The 23,687-nt window shown below is 47.1% G+C and overlaps 1 protein-coding gene across 1 annotated transcript in view; it reads right to left on the reverse strand.

The window, feature by feature from the left end:
- NEGR1 (neuronal growth regulator 1) overlaps positions 1-23,687 on the reverse strand; it is a 286,625-nt gene that overhangs the window by 43,671 nt on the left and 219,267 nt on the right. The window contains 2 exon segments of the mRNA XM_054213168.1: positions 15,483-15,634; positions 20,806-20,926. Coding sequence (XP_054069143.1) covers positions 15,483-15,634; positions 20,806-20,926 — 273 coding nt within the window.

Genomic DNA, 23,687 nt, shown 5'->3' on the forward strand with positions numbered 1-23,687 from the left:
TCCCGCTCACGGCTGGAGTCCATCCCCAAGCCGTGCTCCGGCTTCCCTCGGGAAGACCAAGGGACACGTAAAAATGCTCCTGCTTGCTGGCTGACTGCACTTTACCCGGCTGATGAAAAGAGATAGACTTGTTTTTTCTGGCACGCCATGGAAGCTGTATGCAATCCTAGGAGAGACAGCTGACCTCGAGACTGAAGACCTTTGATCAATGTGCCTGGCAGCATCTGCTCGGACACAGGCAAGTTTGACCCGGGTTGTAGGAAAGATCGGTGGGCTAGAAACACTGCAAAACTCTTGCACTTTGTAAACAGTAGTTCTACTTTTTCCCCTTTTTTTCCATGGGAAATCGTGCCACACTAAATTATACTTCTCTGTTAAAGCTGTTTTTTTATAAAGCTCTGCCCATGCAGAAATGCCGGCCACAGCGTTCTGGTGCCGTCAGAGGTATCACTCAGCCACACACCTACTGGAATTGCACCGTGCGTTTGTGCTTTGGCTAACACGAATGGTTCATTTCCCTGGGGCAGAGCACGATTTCTGAATAAATATTAAGCTGGGGTGAGACAGGGAGCCCACCTGGAAGGATGCGAGTTTTGGTACGGAAGAGCCACGTTTCTGCCCGTTCTCCTCCCACTGACTCCAAGCAGGGACTTGGGGCCGGGACCCCACGTCCCACGGGGCTGCCTTGGGCTACGGAAAGTTCCGACAGCAGCAGGCAGCCGAGAAACTCATTGTCCCGATTATCAGAAAACAGGGGAATCTGCCTGAGTTACAATGAAGCGGCAACTCGGACATGGGTTGCTGACTGGGAAGAGTTTGTACTAACTTCAGGTACCCAAAGAAGTTGCTAACGTTTGTAGTCGATGTATAGGGCAAGAGATCGTACCTGTACGGTCAGGGTCCACCACACCCTGGGTGAGCCCTTGGAGACGCTGCCCCTGACCAGGGGGAACTGGTTCCTGGCCACACCACCTCCCGGTTAACCTCCTCTGGGGTCTCCCAGGTGAAAGTCTAATCCTGCTGCTTGCAGCTCTGGGAATCCAGGCAGAGCCAACTCTTTTCACAGTAAAAGTCTCATTTTTGATGACATTCTTGCCTGATCTACACATTTCTACTGTGTTTAGAGGAAGCACTCCCATCTCTGCAGTCCTCGGATGTATACAACACACGCCTAGAACTAGATGCTGTTCAACTGCTCTGATATTTGCTTTCACTGGCGTGGCAATTTGTGAATAAGTTATTTAATAATTACTGCGTAATTATAGTTCTGCTGATCCCTGATGAACTGAAATCCACAGACAATGCCTATCAAATGAATCATTACAAATCTCTATAAATTACATGGTGAAATGTGCCAATGTCATGATGAAATTCATAAAACGTCTACAATTTCTGTAAAGGAGACTTAATTAAGCTAGAGTTAAGGATGCATATCTCTATCCAGAGTTTAAGGAGCAAATTATAAGATTTGACTTCAAACTTTCCAGGAGAAATAAAGAGCCACATAATGCTACAAGTCAGAGAAAAAAAGAGAGGAATACAACAGTGGATTAACGTGGATTATTCCAGTTACAAATGAGACATGGAGACGTACGACTGTTTTTCTTTTGGTACAGATGTATGTTAGAAAATAGGTAGAACAGGAGACAAAATGCCTGGCTAATCTATGGAACAAGTCATCGTGCAAACCCTCGGAGGAAGGAAACGCCTTTATTGCCTGGGGAGCTATGAAAAGCTGAGGTCAAGGAACAGCAGCCTGCTGCGAACAGCCTACACGAGAACAGAGGCTCCAAGCACACACATCGGTGGGTTAAAATAAACAACAAAATGTGCTTCTCAAAGGATTCACTTATCATCTCCCGCGAGGGAGTTAGACACGTCAGACTGTGATAGCCGTTGTCAGACCCAATAACTGTTTCCTGGCCAAGGCAGTGAAATTTAAAATATTAGGTTACCTATCATTTACCTATTGGGACCCTGCCTCAGAAGATGGGACCCCAAGCGAGGAGGGCTCCCGCCGGGGTCGGGGCCAGGCTGCCTCGGCGGCTGCTAATGCTCAATCAGCAGAAACTCGTTAAGGCAAGTGTCGCGCCACAGCTTAGACTCTTGCTGCACAGATGAACTCCTATTAGCATAGTATCAACATAATATTAACATGCAAGAACCGAACATATTATTTCTGGAAATAGAAATACCCTCTCCGTTCTTCCAGATACCAAATCCGACTAAACCGGGGTGAGACGACCCTGGGCTGGACCCCACTGCGCTCCCAGCCCCTCCTCAGCACCGACCCGTCCCTGCTTTAATAACACACACGACACACTGGCTACTTCTAATGTATTGAGCACGAAATAAACCTTCATCTGCAACAAGACAAACAGGATTTCTTTTCTTCAATGCAGAGCAATAACAATCCCCTTAAAGAAACCGAGAAGCACGAGGAGGTAGGAAGAGGGCGTTAGGTAGGGTTAGACCCAGGACAAGTGTTTTCATTAACGCCAACCTCATACCCCACTCGTTAAACAGGATAAATTCCTGCACTAAATTCCCCTGGGAAATGGGTTTTTGTTTAGCGCCGCAGCAAGGTGGAACAGCAGAAAGGGAACTGTACGCGAGAGCTGCGTCTTCTTTTTTGACTTTTTTTTGTGTGGAGCAGACCTGAGGCTTTCGGTTCATTTCCTTAGCACTGAGGGCAAATCCCACTGATGAACTCACCAAGCTTCATGGTGGAAATCATTTCGGTTGCTTGCCCCACCTCTCTCTGTCGAAGACTGCTGCAGAACCCAGCTGCTCTAAGGGTTAGAAATCCTCCTCTCTCAGCCGGGATTTATGCATGACAAGTCCGTATCCATTCATTTTTGGACCGGCTTCATCCTTTAGCCTACGCAGTTATTTTCCCAAGCGGCGCTTTGTTGTGCTGATTTACGCGTAGAAAGCGCCCGCCGCCAGCCCTCGCTTTGCTCCACCGCTGTTGCCCAAATGTTTATTCAAGGCCAATGTCCCTCCCCTCCTTCATCGCCTGCAGCACCGCAGCCAGGCACCGGCCCCAAAACCCTGGGCAAACTGAGCAAAAATTACGAGTCGTTAGCAGCTCTGTAATGAGCTCCGAGCAGCTCCTTCCTGCTCCGCCACAGCCCCAGCTGGCGTTGGACCAAGGGCACGAGGTCAGACATGGCGCCTTCCCCCTCGCTCCCCTCCATCCAGAACAACAGGGTCAGTAAAGTATTTGTATGCCCAAGAAATGTCCCAGGCAAAAAAATTTCCTACAAACTGCGGAGCGACAGTTTCAGTCCCTGGCCTGTGAATTTTATTTAAAGTAATGCAAGTTTTTAGGGTATTTTTGATGACAGCTATTGCCAAAGACCACAAAGAGCTGAACCCCCTTTCTCACTCGCGCGCCCTGGGCAGGACGACGTGCTCAGGTTGCACACCGAGCTGCGGAACAGTATTTGCAGAGCCCGGGAGCCGATGAAGCGGCTGCTGGTTGAGAGTAAACGCTGAAAGGTCAAGAATAAGCCTTCCATTTGCAAACAAAACGGGACTGGCTGCAGCGTTCCTTCAGTAGGAGAACCACGTGTTGGCCGGGTGACGTGCTGGAATTCAGGCAGGACGATGGCAAGCAGCGCAGGGAAACGTGAATCCCTTTTTCACCTTGCCATCCAGATGTAGAAATCTGCATTCAGGGAAAGCACTTTTGCTATTTTGCAAAAAGTGCTATTTTGCTTCAAAATGTCAAGCACTTAGTCATTAATTAAAAGTACTATTTTAAACCAGACATACTTTACACAATAAACTGCTCTGATAACAGCAGGACTCTATTTTTTAAGTTCAAGTCTAGGTTAAGAAGAAAGGTGAAGATGAAGAAATGCACCTTGCTGAAGAAGACGAAGAACTGCACAGAACCACCTTTCGCCGTAAAATCGTAGCTTTAAAATCATTAAAGTCTCTATTGATTTAGACAAGACATTGTTGGATCCTTACTCCAAAGTTCTCCAGCCTGACGTTTTCTCATAGACTCGCGGCGCTGTGGGAAGCTCAGCAACAGCATTAGCAAAGGAAAGGGGCTGCGACCAGATGTACATTTTATGGGCTAAATAAATAAAAGCTGTATGTGACGGCTCGACTGCGGTGTGCCTTAGTTTACGGTGCAGTTACTTCATGAGATTTGTTGCTTTCTCCCTCACATCCCCAATAATTTGAAATGAAATATTTTCTTCTCTCTCTCAGAGTAGCATTTTAACCGAGTAAATGATCAGAATTTAAATGATCAAGTTCTCAGTTTTGTGTTTTATCTTTGAATAAAGCTTGTGAAACCTAAATATTGCATAGTCTAAAAATCTGAATATCTTTTTACAGGCCAATTTATAAGAGAAGGTCTATAACAGTAACGGCACCTCACTGCACAGTGAAAGTCAGATGCTTCAGTTGATGCTTCAGAGCAGAACATTTTGAATTCATGGAATTAGCTTTGTTACTTGTGATAATATGGTTGGAAAAAAAGTACATTGCTGAAAAATTCATCATGGATCTTTTTTCCAAAGTATTTCTGCTATTGCAAGCAATATCTGAGCATCTGATGTCAATGTTTTTGGCCTGAGGTTTGGAAAAGCCCTCAGAAGAGTAAGTTTTTATACTCAATTTATTACCTAAAATCCAGTCAAAATCTCAGCATATAAACCTGTAGGTGGAATTAAGGGTATCATTAACTGAGTTCTCTATTTTAGATGCTTATTGAAAAACCTCAGCATTTTGTTACTTATGTGATTCAATATGGAGGTTCGTTGGTGTTTATAGTGTAGGCTCACTGAAAAAGCTCTCACTTTTAAATCTCGCAATCTATTTTTAGGCTTCTTACAGTAAAAAAAAAGGATTTTTTTTTTCCTTTCTAATTTTCTTCAGTTCACACACTGTTCAGACACGTAGGAACCTGTAGCAGCTTTCAGGAATATGTAAATAGAAGTTGTGGCGATCATGTCTGTCTGGAATTTTTTTTAGCAATCTCTAATTTAGAGGACACTTGAGATGATAGAAGCGCACACGTTTTTCAGATCATAGAATCATTCATTTGGATTGGAAAAGACCTTTAAGATCATTAAGTCCAACCGTTAACCCAACACTGCCAAGTCCACCACTACCCCATGTCCCTCAGCACCATGTCTATACGTCTTTTCAATCCCTCCAGGGATGGCGACTCCACCACTGCCCTGGGCAGCCTGGGCCAAGGCTTGACAACCCTTTCCATGAAGAAATTTCCCCCAATATCCATCCTAAACCTCCCCTGGCACAACTTGAGGCCGTTTCCCCTGTCCCATGGCCTGTTCCTTGGGAGAAGAGCCCGACCCCCCCTGGCTGCCCCCTCCTTTCAGGGAGCTGCAGAGAGCCAGAAGGTCTCCCCTCAGCCCCCTTCTCTCCAGGCTGAACACCCCCAGCTCCCTCAGCCGCTCCTCACAAGGCTTGTGCTCCAGACCCCTCACCAGCTCCGTCGCCCTTCTCTGGACACGCTCCAGACCCTCAATGTCTTTCCTGGAGCGAGGGGCCCCCCAAAACTGGACACAGCCCTCGAGGTGGGGCCTCGCCAGTGCCCAGTACAGGGGGACGGTCACTGCCCCAGTCCTGCTGGCCACACTAGTGCTGGTACAGGCCAGGACGCTGCTGGCCTCCCTGGCCACCTGGGCACACTGCTGGCTCACAGTCAGCCTCTGTCAACCAACACCCCCAGGTCCTTTTCCGCCGGGCAGCTCTCCAGACGCTCTGCCCCAGCCTGGAGCGCTGCGTGGGGTTGGTGTGCCCCATGTGCGGGACCCGGCACTTGGCCTTGTTGGACCTCCCACCATTGGCCTCGGCCCATCAATCCAGCCTGTCCAGATGCCTCTGCAGAGCCTTCCTACCCACCAGCAGATCAACACTCCCACCCAACTTGGTGTCACCTGCAAATTCACTGAGGGTGCACTTGATCCCCTCGTCCAGATCATTGATAAAGATGTTAAATAGAACCGGCTCCAATACTGATCCGTGGGGAACACCGCTTGTGACCAGCCATTGACTGGACTTAACTCCATTCACCACCAGACTTCAGGCCTGGCCATCCAGCGTATGCCCATCCAGGCCATGAACAGACAGGTTCTCCAGGAGAATGCTGTGGGAAAGGGTGTCAAAGGCTCTACTGAAGTCTAGGTAGACAACACCCACAGCCTTTCCCTCATCCGCTAAGCAGGTCACCTTCCCACAGGAGGAGATCATGTTTGCCAAGCAGGACCTGCCTTTCACAAACCCATGCTGACATGGTTGGATTTCAAGCAACTACTTTTGTTAAATAACCTATAATTTATTTGGTAAATTATCTCGGTCATGGCATTTTCCAACCTGTCAGAGTATTCGCTTAAATACTGAAGCCTTGGGTTTAAAATCTATTCAATGATTTTCATGAAAATTCTTGATATTCTTGATCAATGGCTAATTCCTTTTTAAAGCCCCATGAGCTTTGGTCTCAACAACTTGTTATGAAAATAAGTTCTGCACTTAATAATATTTTAATGAAGAAGTGCTTTGCATTCAGTTTAAAATTTGCCACTGATTAGTGTAAGTGAAAGCCCTCTTGGGCTTATTTTATGAGAAAACTTCCTAATACACCTTCTTTAGACCAGCCAATATTTCAATAAGCCTCTTTTCCTTTAGAAGACAGACAGTAATCATCTTTAATCTCTCAACATGGGAATTTTTTCATCCTTTGTTTCTTATCACCCCTTTATGAACCTCCCCCTCCACGCTGCAAAATTTTTCAGGCCAAGGCTAAAGTCTGTGTTCCGATTGGGTTGTAAAATATATTTATATTATTACATTATAGAAATTCTAGTTTTCACCCCATTTGTTACGCATAGTATTCTTTGGATTTTCATTTTTTCTAAAAAGTTAACTGATTTCAAGCTCTTCTACCCCTTGGAAAAGAAATACAAGTTGAAGAAGAGCTCTGACCATCGGTGCTCCTTGCCCTCATCGGGGCACGAGCAGCCGCTGCCTTCAGCAGCACGCTGTAAATAAGTTCCACGGATGACCTTGAATGTTTTAATCATCATCATTAACTGCTACCTAAGATGAACATTTAGACATGCTTCCAGACGTGCTTCAACCTCTCTGATTTATCCAGTTCAGTAAGAATATGTGTCTAAAGATCGTTAGCTATGGTTATAATTGCACAATTTGAGAATATAAACACAAATGTAACAAAACATAACACAGAGACAACTTCAGTAAGGATCCATAGCAAAAATCACTGGGTTTTTTTCCCCCCTCACACACAGATACGCTCTCAAGCCTTTAAAGTTTCTTCTATTGTTATTGGCCTTGCTCAGACGGGTTATTTCTACCTCGTCCCATCTCAGTCACTTATTGTTGTATAATTCAGAATAAAGCTCAAGCTGGAAAATGGATTTAGAGAAAATTTCTCCTTAACTCTCAGTAATTTTTGCCTGGAGCAGCAGTTGACATCCATATGGAAGGATCTCAAATCCAGCATCTAACAGAATTATTACGACTTACATAAATGGAGGATTTGGCCATTTATCTTATTCTGTATGAATATATGAATTTAAGGTGCTGAGTTTTTAACTCTGCTGGGCTCTTCGTCTCAGCAATATCTTATGAAATTAGTCCCCCAGGTGTACTTGTGACGTAAAGAAAACTCTCTGTTTTAGTTGTGCGTTGTTCAGCTGTATTGTACGTCTCCATTTCACCCTGTGCGAGAACAGGGAGAGAAGAAAGGTTTTTACCTTGCCTATTGTCGTGGTTTTGGCCATATTGGCCAGTGGCCGGCGACAGATGCTCCCCCCCCAGCCTCTCACGCACAGAGAGGAGGAGGAGAGATAAAGAGAAATTTGCAAGTTTAGAAGAAACTAAACTACTTTAATGAAATATTAATAATAAGATGAAAAAGAAAATAATGAAATAGACACAGTATATACAAAACTGTATCGAGCTCCCAGGCTGACGTCACCGGAGGCACTGGGGAAGTCCGAGGCTGGGCTCAGCAACGGGTGGGAACCGGGTTCCAGAGCTGGAGTCAGGAACGCGCGGATCAGGATCAAAGGCAGACGAACAGACAGGGTCCTCCTGGGACGTCAGCCATTGCAGGAAGAGGGCTGAGCCTTTGATCCATCAGCTTTTATACTGAGCGTGGGGCAGATGGGATGGAATACCCCGTTGGCCAGTTTGGGGTCACCTGTCCCGTCCGCTCCTCCCCGCAGGTGGGACCCCTCTGCGCCCCTCCGCCTCCCACCCTCCAACGGGGCAGATAACGAAATTAGCTGACCTTGGTTGTCACAGCAATAAATGTAAGCAAGAGCCTCTCTGTGTACCATTCCTTGGCACTAACTGTCTTATCACTCTGAACGAACCGTTTTCGACACAACATGCTGTTAATTTCAGAGTTAGAAGAGGCCTAGCTAAGAAATAAAATTGCTGAACGGAAAGTTGGTTCTGTTTTACCTCACACCAGGACACCTATGAATCCCACTGGGGATGGTTGGAAGTCAGAGACTTGTTTTCCATTGGGAACATGATCACTCAAAATGCCCTGGATGAATACACCTCGATCTTTGAGAAAGGTCCCTGAGGAAACAGCTCCCAAATTTATAACCCTGCTTCTGTAATTCCCCGAACTTCAACATGCTCCTCAGGAGCTGGGTGTCCGTCCCAGTCTCCATCCCCAGGACAGGTCCTTTCCGTGATGGATCACCTCTCCTGTACCAGTTGGTCTTATTAGGCCAACTTGGACATGGAAAGCAAAACAGAGGATTTGGACCAGAAGACCCACCAGTGAAGACAGAGCGCACACAGAAGGAAAAAAAAGGCAAAATCGTCTTCAGTCTGTAACAGAAGAGGAACACCACAGATGTTACAAACTTCCACATGGGACAACGCATCATGCAAAGATTTGGTTTGGCTTTATAAAGGGTATTCCATGAAGCACTACAGGTGTGGACCTGGATGTCCCTTGCAGCAGGTCAGAAGACGTAAGAAAACATTACGGCTTGGACGTGTGACAACCCCTTTACAAGTGATTTGGAAGTTCCCAGAATGGATGTCAAATCTGCTCGCTCTCCGTCACCCCTCCCGAGATGCGGAGGAAGAGACCTGCCCTGCACGCTCAGCAGGGGCTGGGTGAGCAGATCCCGTCAGTGACTGCACCCTCGGGGGCGGGACTGGACGCCTCCAAACAAAAATTCAGTCCATGGCACCAGTTCTCTGCCCAGCGATATCTACAGAGGACTTTGGGCTTGATCCAAACCTTATTAAATCAGTAAGTGTCTTTTGAGTGACTGCAGCAGTCTTTGCATAGGCTCCTAATGCGTACAGGAATTTTCATTTAAATTTTTATATGTATATAGATATATCTATAGAACTTTTTTGTTTGGTTTTTTTTTTTTTTTCTTTTTCCTTGGTACAGACCAGCCAACCCAGCTGAGACATAATGCAGAACTATGCAAATTTAAGTTTGATTTGCTTTGCAGGCTGGTATTTGAGAGATAAAATAGTAAAATATTTCTTAGGTAATTGGACAATGGCAGAAACTGTGGACACAAAGGGAATTTCCCTGGAGAGTAAATTTCTTTCTAGAAATGTCAAATTTGGTAGGGTAGGCAAAGCTATCGAGCTAAACCTTAGCAGAAACCTGTCACGTATCCAAATACACTAAAATACAATTCCCCAGTCAATCAAATGAAACTGCTGAGTTTAATGATGACACCAAACTAGATGAACAGAAGACGACCCAAGCAGTCTTCGAGGATAACTAAAAGCTATGCAAATTACCGATAATAAGGGCCACCTGCAGCAGCGCCAGCCTTGCAGGGCCCACATGCAGCCTGGGCAATACGGGAATACTCCCGTGGGAGCTCCGGAGGGCAGGGCCAGGGAGAGGGGAGCACGGCCAGCGATGCAGCCCAAACCTTGTCTGCATCAGGAGAAGTTTAAAAAGATTAAAAAAAAAAAAAAAAAGAGAAAGCTTGCTACAGCAGGCATAACAGCATACAGGAACATTTAAGGTTCAAGAAGAGTCATGTCAGGAGCATGGCCGCAGCCCAGGCACCAGCCAACCTTAAACCGCCATTGCAAAATGGCAACGGAGGGTACCTGGCCACTCCGCCCCCACTATTGTTGACAACGCTAGTGCAAACGCATGTGCTTATCAGTGCATGAAGTTACTAATTTTGGATCATTCCCTTGCTCATTTCGGGACAGGCTCTTACGGCCTTGGAGCCAATTATTTTGCCACGGCACTGCTCTTGCCTCCCTCTGCCCAGATCTCATTTCTTCTTACTCCTGAGAAACCCTGCTCTCTCTCCTTCCCATGGGTGACTCTGGCGGGTGGGAACAGGCGTCAGCTGCAGGAAGAAAAGGTCTGGTTCAAACAAGAAGGACGAGCTGCCAATGTGGGAAAGCCTGCGGTGGGTCACTATGGATGGAGGGAGCAGGTCCAACAGCTTCCAGGAACAACGACTGGCATCGTGAGCCTGCCCTCCCTCAGATGACTGAGGTGGTCTCTCACATCCCCTTAAGCCCTGGTTTTCCTTTGATTTTGATGACTTGGCACAGCAGGAAGTGACCATGGAAAACGGTTGCCTGTCCCCTTATTTAGAAGACGTGTCAGGGCAAGGCCGTTGTACCACTCTGCAGACACCCTCCATACCTCTGGGTCTTTGATCTTCCAGTAGACGTAGCCAACGCTACACCAATTACACATAGTGCCACTGAGGAACTGCATATTATTGCATGTTAAATGCAATTTACAATAACTTAATTTTTTAGAAGAATATATTTTTTTTTCATTTCAGACATGAAACCCAACGTATTAAAACTATTAATACAGCAGTTTAATTAGGAATCTTTATGTAGGAACCAGGACACAATGCAATCAACACATATAAATTGAGGGCACGGTCTGGCGCTTCCTGGCATGTAGAAATGTTTGAGACAAGATTATAAGCATGTTGCACTAACCGTAAGTTCACAGTCGGATGCTTATTCAATAAAGTAGTTCCGTTTAGCTACAGCAATTAAATTAGCACAGAAAATACTACCACATCTCTCACACACCTTGCCATGCTCCTTCTCCTTCCAAATGTCACTACAGACCTTTTCTGCAGCTCCTCACCATTGTTTATGTTTTTGAATAATTACTGACAACCGTGACAACATATCTAAGATTTCTGTGTAAACCTGAACATCAGTAACACCTGTGGGTCATAGAGCTACCATTTAAAGGAAGTAATTCCTTTGGCAGCTGTTAGGAACGGACGTGGATGCTCCCTCTGTATTGTAAGTTTTCTTGACCAGACAAGTTATTTATAGCGTTCCTAAAAATACTAGCGAATGTATAGGAGGTGCTCTTTAGAAAATGAAAATAATTCTTTTACTTAAGAATAAACACACACATATCTCCTAGAGAAGCACTGATTATGTTCCGTCTCCTGTGAGATGATGGCTTACATGAATCCAGAGTTTTGTGGGTGACATATCTTCAGGGGACACACAGAGATCGCACGTGTAGCAGTGAATTTAATGCCTCTACAAACAGTCTCGTAAGTAGAGCTGTAGTTTCTATAGACGTATAGATTAAGCCTCCATGCAGATCAACAGCCACTCAGTTTCCCGCCCTAATTTAACAAGCGCTCGGGCAGAGGAGAGGGGAGCCGAGGAGGACAGGCTGGCAGAGGGTGGGGTTGGCGCTGCACCCCTGACCCAGCCAGGATACCAAGTGATGCACCCCACGGCCCGACCTACAGAGCCCGGATCTCCGGTGCCACGGGGCAGAGCTGAGCCCCGAGCCTGGCCCAGGATCTCCAGCAGCTCATCAAGGGCTTGTGGTGGCAGCATCTCGCCCCACGTCCTGCTGCGGGCAGCAGGGGCTGAGCAACGGCTCCACCTTCATCCTCATCGATGAAAGGCAGGGAAGACCTTCTGCCACGACTCAGCTTTGATAAGAGAAGTGAGAAGTCCACTACCAACTGTGGCTTCTGGCCAGGAGAGCGCAAGGACAGGAGACATCCTGGTAAGGATGTTGCTGCTTTAGCAGCAATCGTGACCATGTCCGTTTCGGCTGCTTGAGAAAAACAGTGGAATAAACCTACCTCGCTGCCAGTGGTTAATGGTAACTCCCTCCCCTCGCGATGGCCTTGCAAATTTGTTTGTAGGAAAATGCCTTTTGTCTTGAATTAAGATTGCACTAATCGAAAAGCAAAATCTGCTTAATTAAAAAAGGGCTATTCCATTCCCTGTTGGCTCATCCCTGGAGATGGAACCTCTCACCCTCCGTACACACAGTAACGCCTCATCTCCTGGGTTTAATGAATCAGCAAATCCACGCTGTATTTACAGGAGAGGACTACATTCTTCTTCTTCTTAAGTACCAGAAATTCTGGGAAAAGCCAGCGTCGGCAGTGCTAAACATCTGATCAATTAGGCCCGTAGATGGCAGGATGGGACTGTCCAACAAACACTCCTCCGGCGGGTGCTCTGGGAGGATCACATACTTTATACACTTACCCATAAAAAACAACACATTTGGATGATACAGAGGACATAGCCATGAATAATTAGCAAATTGCCATTCATTATTAATTTATTGGAACCACCGCTTCTCTGTATTTTTCCCGCAAGGCTCAGTCTTTCTATTTTACAGCTGCTGAATTTATTATTAATAGCTAGACCTTAGACATGGCCAACGAGTCTTCCGCTAGGGATATGATAAATTTTGATATGTTCGCGGGATCTGGGATGTTCATAACTCCCCAGACGTGAGGTTCTCCTGCAAACTGACCTGGCTATCTGTCTCCGGGACAGAAGTGGCTGTGGGCGACCTTCTGCTGGGCGTCCCCAGCTCGCAGCAGCAGTGGGGTTGTCCTCTGGCCATGGGTGCGCAGCCATACCCCAGACAAGTTCTCCCCTGCCCCATCCACCCCGTGGGCACCGTCAGGTACAGCACCATTAATCTACCATCTCCTTTGCTCAGTCCATGTCGCAGCCACACAAAGTCAGCTTTTACCTTGTCCTGACATCCCTTTTCCAACTTTATGACTTTCTGTTAGCTCAAGGTTGCCTTTATGGATCGCAGAAAGCCAGAGCCCTCTCAGTCATAGAAGAAATAATCCTTTTTCTGGTGTTCATTAGTTTTATATCTGCATAGGACGCAGACACCAATAACGGAGAATACGCTTAGCTCTGTCCCTGAGAAAGGCTCCCAGCTGTGCACAGCTACAATGTCACTTATATATTATATGGGGATGTGCAAAGAAAGAAAATACAGATTTTCTAACTCTGCTGTACACATTTTCCTTAAAAAAAACCCCGACAACCCAACAGCACACAGAAACAGCCAAGTAGCAATCACTTTGCGATATCGGGCGAGATGCCAATACCCAACAGCAGAGGTGCGCAGGCATCCACGCTCAGGATTTGAAGCCCTCCCGCTGTAGCTGCACGTCGTGGCAGCGTTTTGATACCCCCCCCGTGTCTTTGGGCACCCGTCGTGGTTTCGCAGGGGAGTGCAGCGGGGAGCGCGGCGGGGTCCCCAGCCGCGGCCGTTACTGGCAGCTGCGCTAACGATGCTATTCCAACCGCGCCGCGTCTCAGGCTGTATTCCACCAGCGCAATTAACAGTTTAAAATACATGCTGAAATAAAACGTCAACATCTAATCTTTAACATTTGTCAAGTAACATGACGATCAAATTATACTTAACCCTGTATTTGACCATCTAATGTTGCAACCCCTGACTGCTGACACTTCCCCCACGCGTACCTGGACCAGCGCATATGTTCAGCTATCGTTGCCAACTAAATAAAACGTAAGCAGCGTTTCACAAGAGAAAATTCTCTCTGATGGATTAAGGAGTCCGTACATAGTAAGTTGCTACCCTGTGATTTTTTTTATTTATTTTTTTAAAGTAGTACTGTTTCTAGATAATAGTAATGCAAACTATGAGCAAGGAAAAAACTCTGCCAAATGATCTTCATTCCCAACTGAAATCTAGATCACCACCTTTTGGAAACCTCTCCTTGTTTTGACTAGATTAGAAAAAAAATAATCATAGTATAAAATAAAACATTTCTTCTTGCTCTTTCAGTCAAGCCGCGGAGCTAACGCCACCCCCACATTTCATTCCATGAGGTCAGGATCAGACCCAGGTTTCAGCATTTTCTCTCAGGCTGTTTTGCTTCACACATCCCATCCCTTGCATGATGGAGAACATCTATTTTTATGATTTGTAACAATGTGCTTGGTACTTGTATGACACTTTCAACCTCTGCATCTCCAAGTGCTTTTCAATGGTGGCTGCATCGTACCTCAACAATTTAAAGCTGACAAAATCCTGGCAGCAACTAAAGAGAGATTCAGCCCTGCTCTGTTGAAAATGAACCCAAACCTTCATTTTACCTTCTCTGAATTGCAAATACACCAAATACTATCTCCTCCTCGTATAATATTCCTCTGCTTTCACTTCTTGCCTTTTCTGTTTAAAACGCGTAACGTTGTTTCCACTTTGTTAAAGATTTCTCAAATATTAAATAAAACGGCAGCAAAGGCTTCATGCTATTTCCTGCTTATTACATCTGTTCTGCAGTAATTTAGAATATCCTGGCAATACATATCATACAGGAAGTATATTCAGAAGGAAGTTTCACGGCTAGAAGGCAATTACCCTGGGATATAAGCAACTGAAAATCTACATTTCCACTCAATAAGGAATATCTTTATGCAGAGATAAGTGTGTGGGATATATTCTAAGTTTTGTCTTTCAGTTTTATCACTATTAAAACAGACTAGCATCGAAGTTCAACTACGAACAACTTTGGGTGCCACTAACAGATGGCGAGATGTTCAACAAACGCGAAATACTACGAATTCACAGATAAAGATATCTTTCAAGCAGGACATCTGAGACCCATTTCTGGTAACCTTCACGCTAAAAATCTCAATGCTTTGCTTTGCCCCTTACAATGCTTATTGTCTTTTCCAAAAGATTTAACTTCAAGTCCTCTGCCACTTCTCTGTGCCAGAGGCCAACGACCGAGAAACCTGGGAGCCGGGCTCCGGCACCCCCCGGTTACTCCGCTCAGCACGCTCCTTGGCTTTACAGCGGTGCCTTGGCGATCCGTTACTGCTGTTCTGAGCAGACAGGTTTTATCATGCTAATTCTGCCTCTGTACCACGACGGCGGGTTGGGTTGAGTTGTTGGATTTTTTTTTTAGATTCATAACTCATTGATACCCCCCAAAAGGTTGCATCGCTTTCAGAACAGAAACCCTTCTGCAGCACAGAAGAAATAACCAGGTGCATCATTGCCCAGTACTGAGGAACACAACGGTATTTATAGGCTTTGTGAAGAAACCAGGGGGGAAAGCAAACTCCTCTTTTTTTTGGCTTTTGAATCCAGGTATGTGGAAACAAACAACCATGAACATTTGCCACATGTCCGCGTTACTTACGGTTGAGAGGCAGGCTGGCATTGGTCGTCCCTAGCTTGTTGGCAGCGACACATGTATAGTTGCCAAAATGCTCTTCTGTCACATTGGTAACAGTAAGAAGTGATCTTGTACTATAATTTTTAATAGTAATTCCTTGTTGACCATTGATCAGTCTAGAAAGCAAAAAGAAAATTTCTGTAACTCATATACCCTAAGCAATAAATTTCCTTTTTTTTTTTTTCTTTCTTTTTTTTTCCCCCCTCTTTTTTTACAGACGTAACTGGTAGCCCAGTAAGCTCTTTGCAAGCTGCCGATGTAGCCTGTCGAGCAAAATTATCGGCAGATTGGCGAGGCCGTGGGCAACACTGGAGCTGTGGGGCGCTGAGGGGAGCGGTTTCTGCCTGCGTGCTCTACAGGGGAGAGAAAATACAGACGGAGACCCGCGGCCCTGCCTGCCTGCACGGAGATGGAGAGCTTAGGTTTTAAATCGGGCAAACCTAACTAAAGTTTTAAATACCCTACGTTTGGGGCAGAAAAGTATGATGGTAAATCTTTCAGAGAGCGTTTTTTCGGACTCTGGAGATGGCTTTTGTTCTTACACAGCCCCTGCTGATGGCAGCTAGCCAGAAATGCGACTGTGTAGGATTGTGACCACAGTTTATTTTACTGGCCTCTACAGCTACAAATTAGACTGGCGATTAGGAAAGGCGTGCTCCAGCAGCACTGCATCCCGAGACAGCAACCTGAACAGAAACGAGGTGCAGGACAGAGCCGAACCAGGGCTCTTTTCACCCATCTCAGTTTCCCTGGCCTTGAGCTTCCCACCCCAGATCTCACAGGAACCGTGCAGGTCTCCTGATGCTGCTTCCAAAGCCACGCCAGAGACAGCGCCGCTGCACCGGGGCAAAGAAAGACGACCAATTTAAACGGAGGGAAACCACATCTGGTCGAACAGCGGGACAAGAAGGGTAACCGCGTTATTAAAATACTAGCTACAGTTGATTACTCTTAATTCCTTCCATTTCACATAAAGAGCAGAGTTATGGATTAAGTATACAATTTTTGTTTGATATACTGAAAGATATAATCATATATCCGGGGAATGAATGCTATCTTTTAGCATTCTGTCTAAAAACATTTCAAGTCTGTCGTTAATTCCGCTTCTGCATATTATGGATCAAATACTTCTCATCGTTACTTGAGCGCCGCTGTTCCCATTTAATCACTACGTGCTGCTGCACACACAGGGGCTTTCTCTTCCCTGCGCAGCTTGTGCTCTCAGTGGCGTCACTGCCACGGACTTCGGTCTGCTCTGCACAGCCCACCACTGGGGAGAGGACAGAGCACATCCCATGGATGCCCGTGGTTTTGCAAGAAATGTAAAAGAATGGGATTGAAATGCCTGGTTTGAACTCATGAAGTTCAACAAGGCCAAGTGCAAAGTCCTGCATGTGGGTCGGGGCGATCCCAAGCGCCAATCCAGGCTGGGTGGAGAATGGACTGAGAGCAGCCCTGGGGAGAAGGACTCGGGGGTGTTGGTGGGTGAGAAGCTCCACGCGCCCCGGCAACGTGCGCTGTCAGCCCAGAAACCCCCCGCAGCCTGGGCTGCATCCCCAGCAGCGTGGGCAGCAGGGCAAGGGGGGGATTCTGCCCCCCTGCTCCGCTCTGTGAGACCCCCCCGCAGCGCTGCCTCCAGCCCTGGGGCACCAACAGCAGAAGGACACGGAGCTGTTGGAGCGGGGCCAGAGGAGGCCCCGGAGGTGCTGGGAGGGCTGGAGCCCCTCTGCTGGGAGGACAGGCTGAGAGAGCTGGGGGGGTTCAGCCTGGAGAAGAGAAGGCTCCGGGGAGACCTTCCAGCCCCTGCCAGGCCCTAAAGGGGCTCCAGGAAAGCTGGGGAGGGACTCTGGAGCAGGGAGGGGAGCCATGGGACGAGGGGGAAGGGTTTTACACTGGACGAGGGGAGACTGAGATGAGATGTGAGGCAGAAATTGTTGGCTGTGAGGGTGGTGAGCCCCTGGCCCAGGTTGCCCAGAGAAGCTGTGGCTGCCCCATCCCTGGAGGGGTTCAAGGCCAGGTTGGACGGGGCTTGGAGCAACCTGGGCTGGTGGGAGGTGTCCCTGCCCAGGGCAGGGGGTGCCACTGGGTGGCCTTTAAGGTCCCTTCCAACTCTAACAATTCTGTGATTCTAGGATGTTCTTGTCCAGAAAACAAGGGGTGTTGGGATTTCTGCCATCTCCAGACTCCTGCCCGTGCAGCAGCAAAGTGGCAGCAGAGAGTGGCGTCACCTTCCCTCCATGTCCCCGCTAGGAAGTGGCTGACACTGGGGGGGCCAGAACTGGAAATGGAGTAAATGGAATCGGAGAGATATGCATATCAATAAGCCACATAATTAACGGACCAAGGAGCCGGCATCAGTTAGCATAAATTCAGCAGTTTTGAGGATTTCCATTTGCAGTTGTAAGAACCAGATGCTTTTACTTTTAAATTAATTACTCGCGTGCGCTGCTCTGCCTGGCTTATTGACTGAGCACAGCGGTTATTACTTGTCTGGGTTTTACCAAGTTACTTCTCGGGCTGGAACAGCATTTTAAGTTGTGTGCAGCCACCCTACGCGTTTCTTCTCCTCACTGCTTTGTAGCCCCGCTGCAAAGGGTGGAGTGATCTCCTTTTTATTCCGGAGATTATGCCTACGCAGCCAAGGAAGATCATGCATCGGTGCCAGCCCCGAGAGGTACCTACCTATGAGGTTTCATATCTGAATACCTTCATGTTGTTATAATATATTAAGCCACTGTAATGAGTTTTGTTATTTCAAATGTAAGCCTTGTTTGCTTTGTCAAGGAAGAGGGAATTAATACTTTTCAATAGGCGACTTCTGGGCTCCGTCCCTGTGGCTGTTTCATGTCTGAGATCTAATTTCTGCATAACCCTGTCGCATAACACACTCGAACGGTTGTGAGTTTCAGAAACCGGGAGTCGGCACAGTGAAGCCGTTCTCCTCTCCGCAGGGAATCCTGGTACAGTTTGAGAAGCCACGCACTTCTGTCATTTTAAGATGCTTTTACTAAATTTTCCCCCGGATTTCCAGCCCCTTCCCAGCTCCCCCCACGCTGGGCTTGGCGTCTGCGCAGCCACCCGACAGCTCCCGCGCAGACTCCAAGGCACCCCAGTTGCCTTGAAGACGAGCAGGTTTAAGGGGACGTGTTCTGCCTTTGTGTTTAGCTGTAATGGCCATTTGATGGTGAGGTGATCCCCGGAGTCCGGAAGCTGTGGGTTTGGATTTACATTCATCTAAGTAACAACAATGCATTTTACAGACCCAAAAGGCTCGTTTCAGACACTGAACATATACTTAGGGCTCCAGATCTAACTCCCACTGTTCATTTATTCCACAATTTATCCAGATTGGGACCGAAAAAAAAAAAAGGTCCCAATCCAAGAGTAACTGAAGAAAATGGGATTCTCTCTATTCTGTTAGCAGGAAATACAGCAGGGTGTGCGCTCCCAGTATATAGTCTTGTACTACATCTGCGAGTGATCTGCAGGATAGCGTACATCCTACGCTGAACTACCTGCAAAAGCTGACTTTTCTCAGTTTTGCATTAAAACAACAACTGAGCTGTCCCAGGCTCGTTCCATGCTGGCTTTCCAGCATCCGGACATAAACAGGCAATACTAGAGGAAAAAAACCTCCACGTGTGTATCTTTTCCTCTTTCCCGCAAGTGGCGGAGGTTCAGAGATCCCAGTACCTTTGTTATCGTATGTGTCTAGCGTATCTGCCAACAACAGTTTAAAAAAAAAGGACGGACCATCAGATTTGACACAATATTTGAGCAGTAAGACACAACGGGACAGCACATTTCTTGCCGACAATAGCGAGCCTCAGGTGAGGCACCGCCTGAGACAGAAAACGGAAGGCACAACTCTGGCGTCCCGAATGCTCTGCTTAGTCTTCCCTGCTGCTGCCGTGGCACTGGACGCGCTCATGAAGAAAGGAATTGGTCAGCGTCATAAATAAAAAGGTGATTATCGTGCTGGAAATGGGTAATTGAATCCAGCGTGCTAAATGCGCGCTGCAATACTTTCCATATAAAATGTGTTTCTGCCGCAGCTCCCCCCAGCACGCGTACAATACATTATGCATCTTTGGAAACAGGTTGCAGTTAGTTTCTCCAACAGAAGAAAAACATTTACTGTTATATATAGTAAAGAGCGATTATATTATTTTAAAGTCTGTTTTAGGATATGGCCAAAGTGCAATAGTCACGGCTGCTCTGAAAAGTCAGGACGACGAGCAGCTAATGCTCCTGAAGGGGAGCAGCTGGCCAGTGAGAAATGAGCTGACAGATGGCTTTCTGTGAAAAACGGTCATTAATATTCTCTTGTCAACTCCCAGGTTTAATGGGATGTTCGAGCTGAGAAACCCAGCGCTTGGAAGCCAGGGAATTCCAGAAGCTAGAAGGTGCCTATGGACAGTCGCTCACGAGGGACAACATCCACCTGCTTTTGCGTTGATATGTGAAGTTAACATCAGTATATGTAAACTTAGATAAGCTAAGAGCTGTAAAACAAGATTTCCCACTAAAAAAAACATAATCTACTTATTCAATGAGCTATTTTAAAAATCAAGATGCCCCTACAGAGATGGCTGTTTTCGTTACCCAGCGCTGAGGACCTGGCAGTGAAGCTGGCTGTAAATATAACCAAGGCACGTGCTCAGTTTTTAGGGTTCGAGCAGACCCTGACCCGCTCTTGGATGCTGTGATGTGCAGCAGCTCTACTCCAGCCTGGGGACTATAAACCCGTGGTCTAGACCGCTAACGGCACGACTAGCTGAAGATTCATACGCATTAGGCATTGGTTGAAAGTTTTGTTCGTGAACCAACCTTCCCACCCCAACACCCTTAGCAGGAAAACCTAACGAAGATGAATTTTAAAATGATAAAATCCTTTTAGTAGACTTCTTCAGCGCCTTCCTGCTTATTGTACTTAAAAGGCTGTAATTACCAAAGCAATTTTAAATGTTAGGCTCATTATTGCAATTACGACTATCGCAGCCCGGCCACGGCCAGCCTGATTACGCCTCATCTTGGAGCACAGAAAACTACGACCACAAGGAAACCCTGAAACTCCCCCAAAAGCTGCGCAGCATGGCTGCTGGTAGCCGACACCTCCAAGCGCCCGCTGTTCAAAGCTCAGGACTCGTGTCAGGAGAGCCTGCTGGCCTTGTCGTCACGGGGGACAAACCCAGCCCGGTGGGTCTCCTCTCTCTTCCACCCGTGTCCCCGCGGGCGGGTGACATCCCCGGCAGCACGAGGGGGTCGGCGAGCGCCGGCTACTTACTTCCTCTCTCCTTTGTACCACTCAAAGACCGGGGCAGGAACTCCTGCACCTTCGCACCGAATCAGTCCGTTCCCTCCAAGCACCACACCGCTGGATTTAAGTTCCTGAATTGTGGGGGCAACTGAAAAAAAAGAATTGTAAAAATGGACATTTGCATCTCGATAACGCAGATTGTTTAACGCCGCTTTCTCTTCAGCACGCTCTACGTTACTCTCGGCCTGGCGCGTGTTTTCCAGCTTGATTCGCATTCAACCACCTTTTCTTCCAGCAGTGCAGAAATTATCCCACACAGCAGATTCTGATATAGTCTGCGTATCTGGCGTAAAAAACACAACTGAGACACGAAGAAATATCAATCCCATACTCAAAAAAGCTGTTTTTCCAACTCAGTTACCCAACATAAAGCATAACTATTTGTAAGTGTTAGTGTCGTAGGAACGTATTTGAAACTCGAGCATCAGAAAAAAGCAGACGGAGCCCCAAGGCCGGTGCTCTGGACTCTGCTGAGCAAAGACAGGGCCCGCACCACTCATCTTCTGCAGCACGTCTCCTGCCAGCGCCCCATTAACCACCCAGCCTTGGGTGGCCTTTGAGATCTCGTTTTGCACGTTAAAAGACCAAACTTACCTTCGCAATTATAAACCAACTGTAAACACCATATAACAGCACCGCTTTTCCAGCGTCGCACTGGATATAGATTTGTTTCAGTAAATACATTTTGTCTTTTTAAATTGTAAACACCGTAAGTAGCAATAAACGTTTTAAGCTTAGAACTGCAGGTACAAATAAAGATAAAAAGCGATTGCTGGTTTTTCCAGTCGCCAGCGAAAGGCAAGCGTAAGCTGAAAATAAAGCACAACAAATTCCTCAGGAAAGAGGTTATCAAAGGAAAGGCTGAACAACAACTGCCTCCTCCCTGGAATTTCTTTTACATTTTCTGTTTTTAAACAATAATTTATGTGCATCATAAAAACACTATAAAAACCAAACCACAGAACTTATAAATAAAAATCTGTTTATTTTTTCCCAAGCAGTTTTCCAGCTGTTGCTTTAAGGTGTTTATGTGCCTGTAAAACGCTGACTGCCTCTCGTCTGTTCTTTCCCCGTCTCGCCCATCGCCCATCATGTTTTACGGGAGCCAGTCCCACTAAAGGACCACGAGACACATGAAAGAGCAGAGCGAGGGCCGGGGTCCCCCCGCCCTGGGGACACACCTGGCCTTCACCAACACCACCGCGTTTCCAGATGCGGAGGCCATGGCGCGGGAATCCAGCTGTCACAGCCCAGGGAGAGCAAACGCGCGCGCTTCGCACCGCGCGCAACTCCCAGTGTTTCACAAAACCATTTTGGGTGGGGGTAAACAGAGAACTGGTTCTCTCTCGCCCATCGCTCACGTTCCACCCCGCGTCAGGCAGACAGACCACAGTTTCCCACAGCTGGCAAACACACCCTCTGCTGCCTTCAGCGTTCTCTTCCCAATGATTACATTGAACCGATCCATAAATTCATTAACTTTCAACTGGTAACGCTAAAATTTCAAGTGGATAATAAACGTATAACCAATTTACGTCACCACTTCTCCATAATCTGCACAGGAAAAAAAATCAGATTTTTTGTGTTAGTCCATAAAAATAACAGATATATATATATAAAGCTTACGCTTTCCTGAGAAGTGAAGCTGCTTGTGCAGCCAAGACCTTTAAAAAAATAACTGTAAGTGAAACCGATCACACGAAGAGCTATGAACTGGTCACATTTTGTCTCTGCTTCTACAGCACCATGTGGCACCACGAAGCTCACAGCTCAGCTTGTGCTTCTGAAGCGTTCGAAAGAATAACACTAAAATTGTGCAAGACGAACCATACAAAAGCATCACCTGGATGATGGAAGAAAATGCATGTCTACTGCACGGGCAGGAGGTCAACAGAGGTTGCTGAAAGCTGGAGGATGACGGGGAGGAGGTCTACCTCTCACAGAGGGTTTCCACCCGCCCTGGGACCAGGCACTGCCTGCCAGCATTCCCGCTGCGTCCCTTAAGTTGTAGGGAAGATGCGAACGCTGCAACAGAAGCCTGAGGACATTTCTCCACCGTTAGTTCAGGTGTGACGATGGCTGGGGAGCACCACCCTGAGCAGGCAGGTCCCAGGTACTGAACCCGGAGCCCCAGCGTTCAGCGAAATACCAGCTCGCTTGCCCTTCCCCCGCGCTGGTCCGACACTGCTGTGGTTCTGGGATTGAGGGGGGCCCTGGTCCACCCACCTGCCCAAAGCGGGGCCAGCCCAACCCAGGTGATCCCGACAGACCCCTCCATCCTGAGGTTTCAAAGTTCCAAGGAGACCCACAGCCAACCTGGATGACAACACATGGGCACGCACTTCGCTCCTAATTATTTTGTCTCTGTTGATAGGAAGAGCAGGACTAAATTTCTCTTTGAAGAAAGCTTTTACCCATTTAAAGACTCATGAGCCCATTCTCCCAGTCCTCATTTATCTAACCAAACTCAGACTAAAAGTAACTCAATTCTATCCCTCATTTCAGATGTCACAATTCCCAAAAAACGTGCTTGTTTGCTGACGTGCCTGAAGTCCTCCAGTTCACCCACACTTTGCCTGAATGAGTGTGCCCCGCACGGGGTGCGGCTCTACCGGGGAGATGCTGCCGGGTGGAACAGGGAGGTTGCTCCGCACGGTCTGCAGGCGATGCGTTCCTACGTGCAATGACACCCTGCCGTTGCTGACCTAGCGCAGCGCTTCTTCCCCCATTGCTCCTTGGGATTTCTGTGCCATGAGCCCGATTGCCCGTCTCACATTTCTGCAAGTCCTCTCCTGCGCGTGGGTGCTACCCCACGTTTCTCCTCCGCTGACCACCTTGGATTTTTGTCA

The sequence above is a fragment of the Rissa tridactyla genome, chromosome 8 (assembly GCF_028500815.1).
Source record: "Rissa tridactyla isolate bRisTri1 chromosome 8, bRisTri1.patW.cur.20221130, whole genome shotgun sequence".
Classification (NCBI taxonomy): Eukaryota; Metazoa; Chordata; class Aves; order Charadriiformes; family Laridae; genus Rissa; species Rissa tridactyla.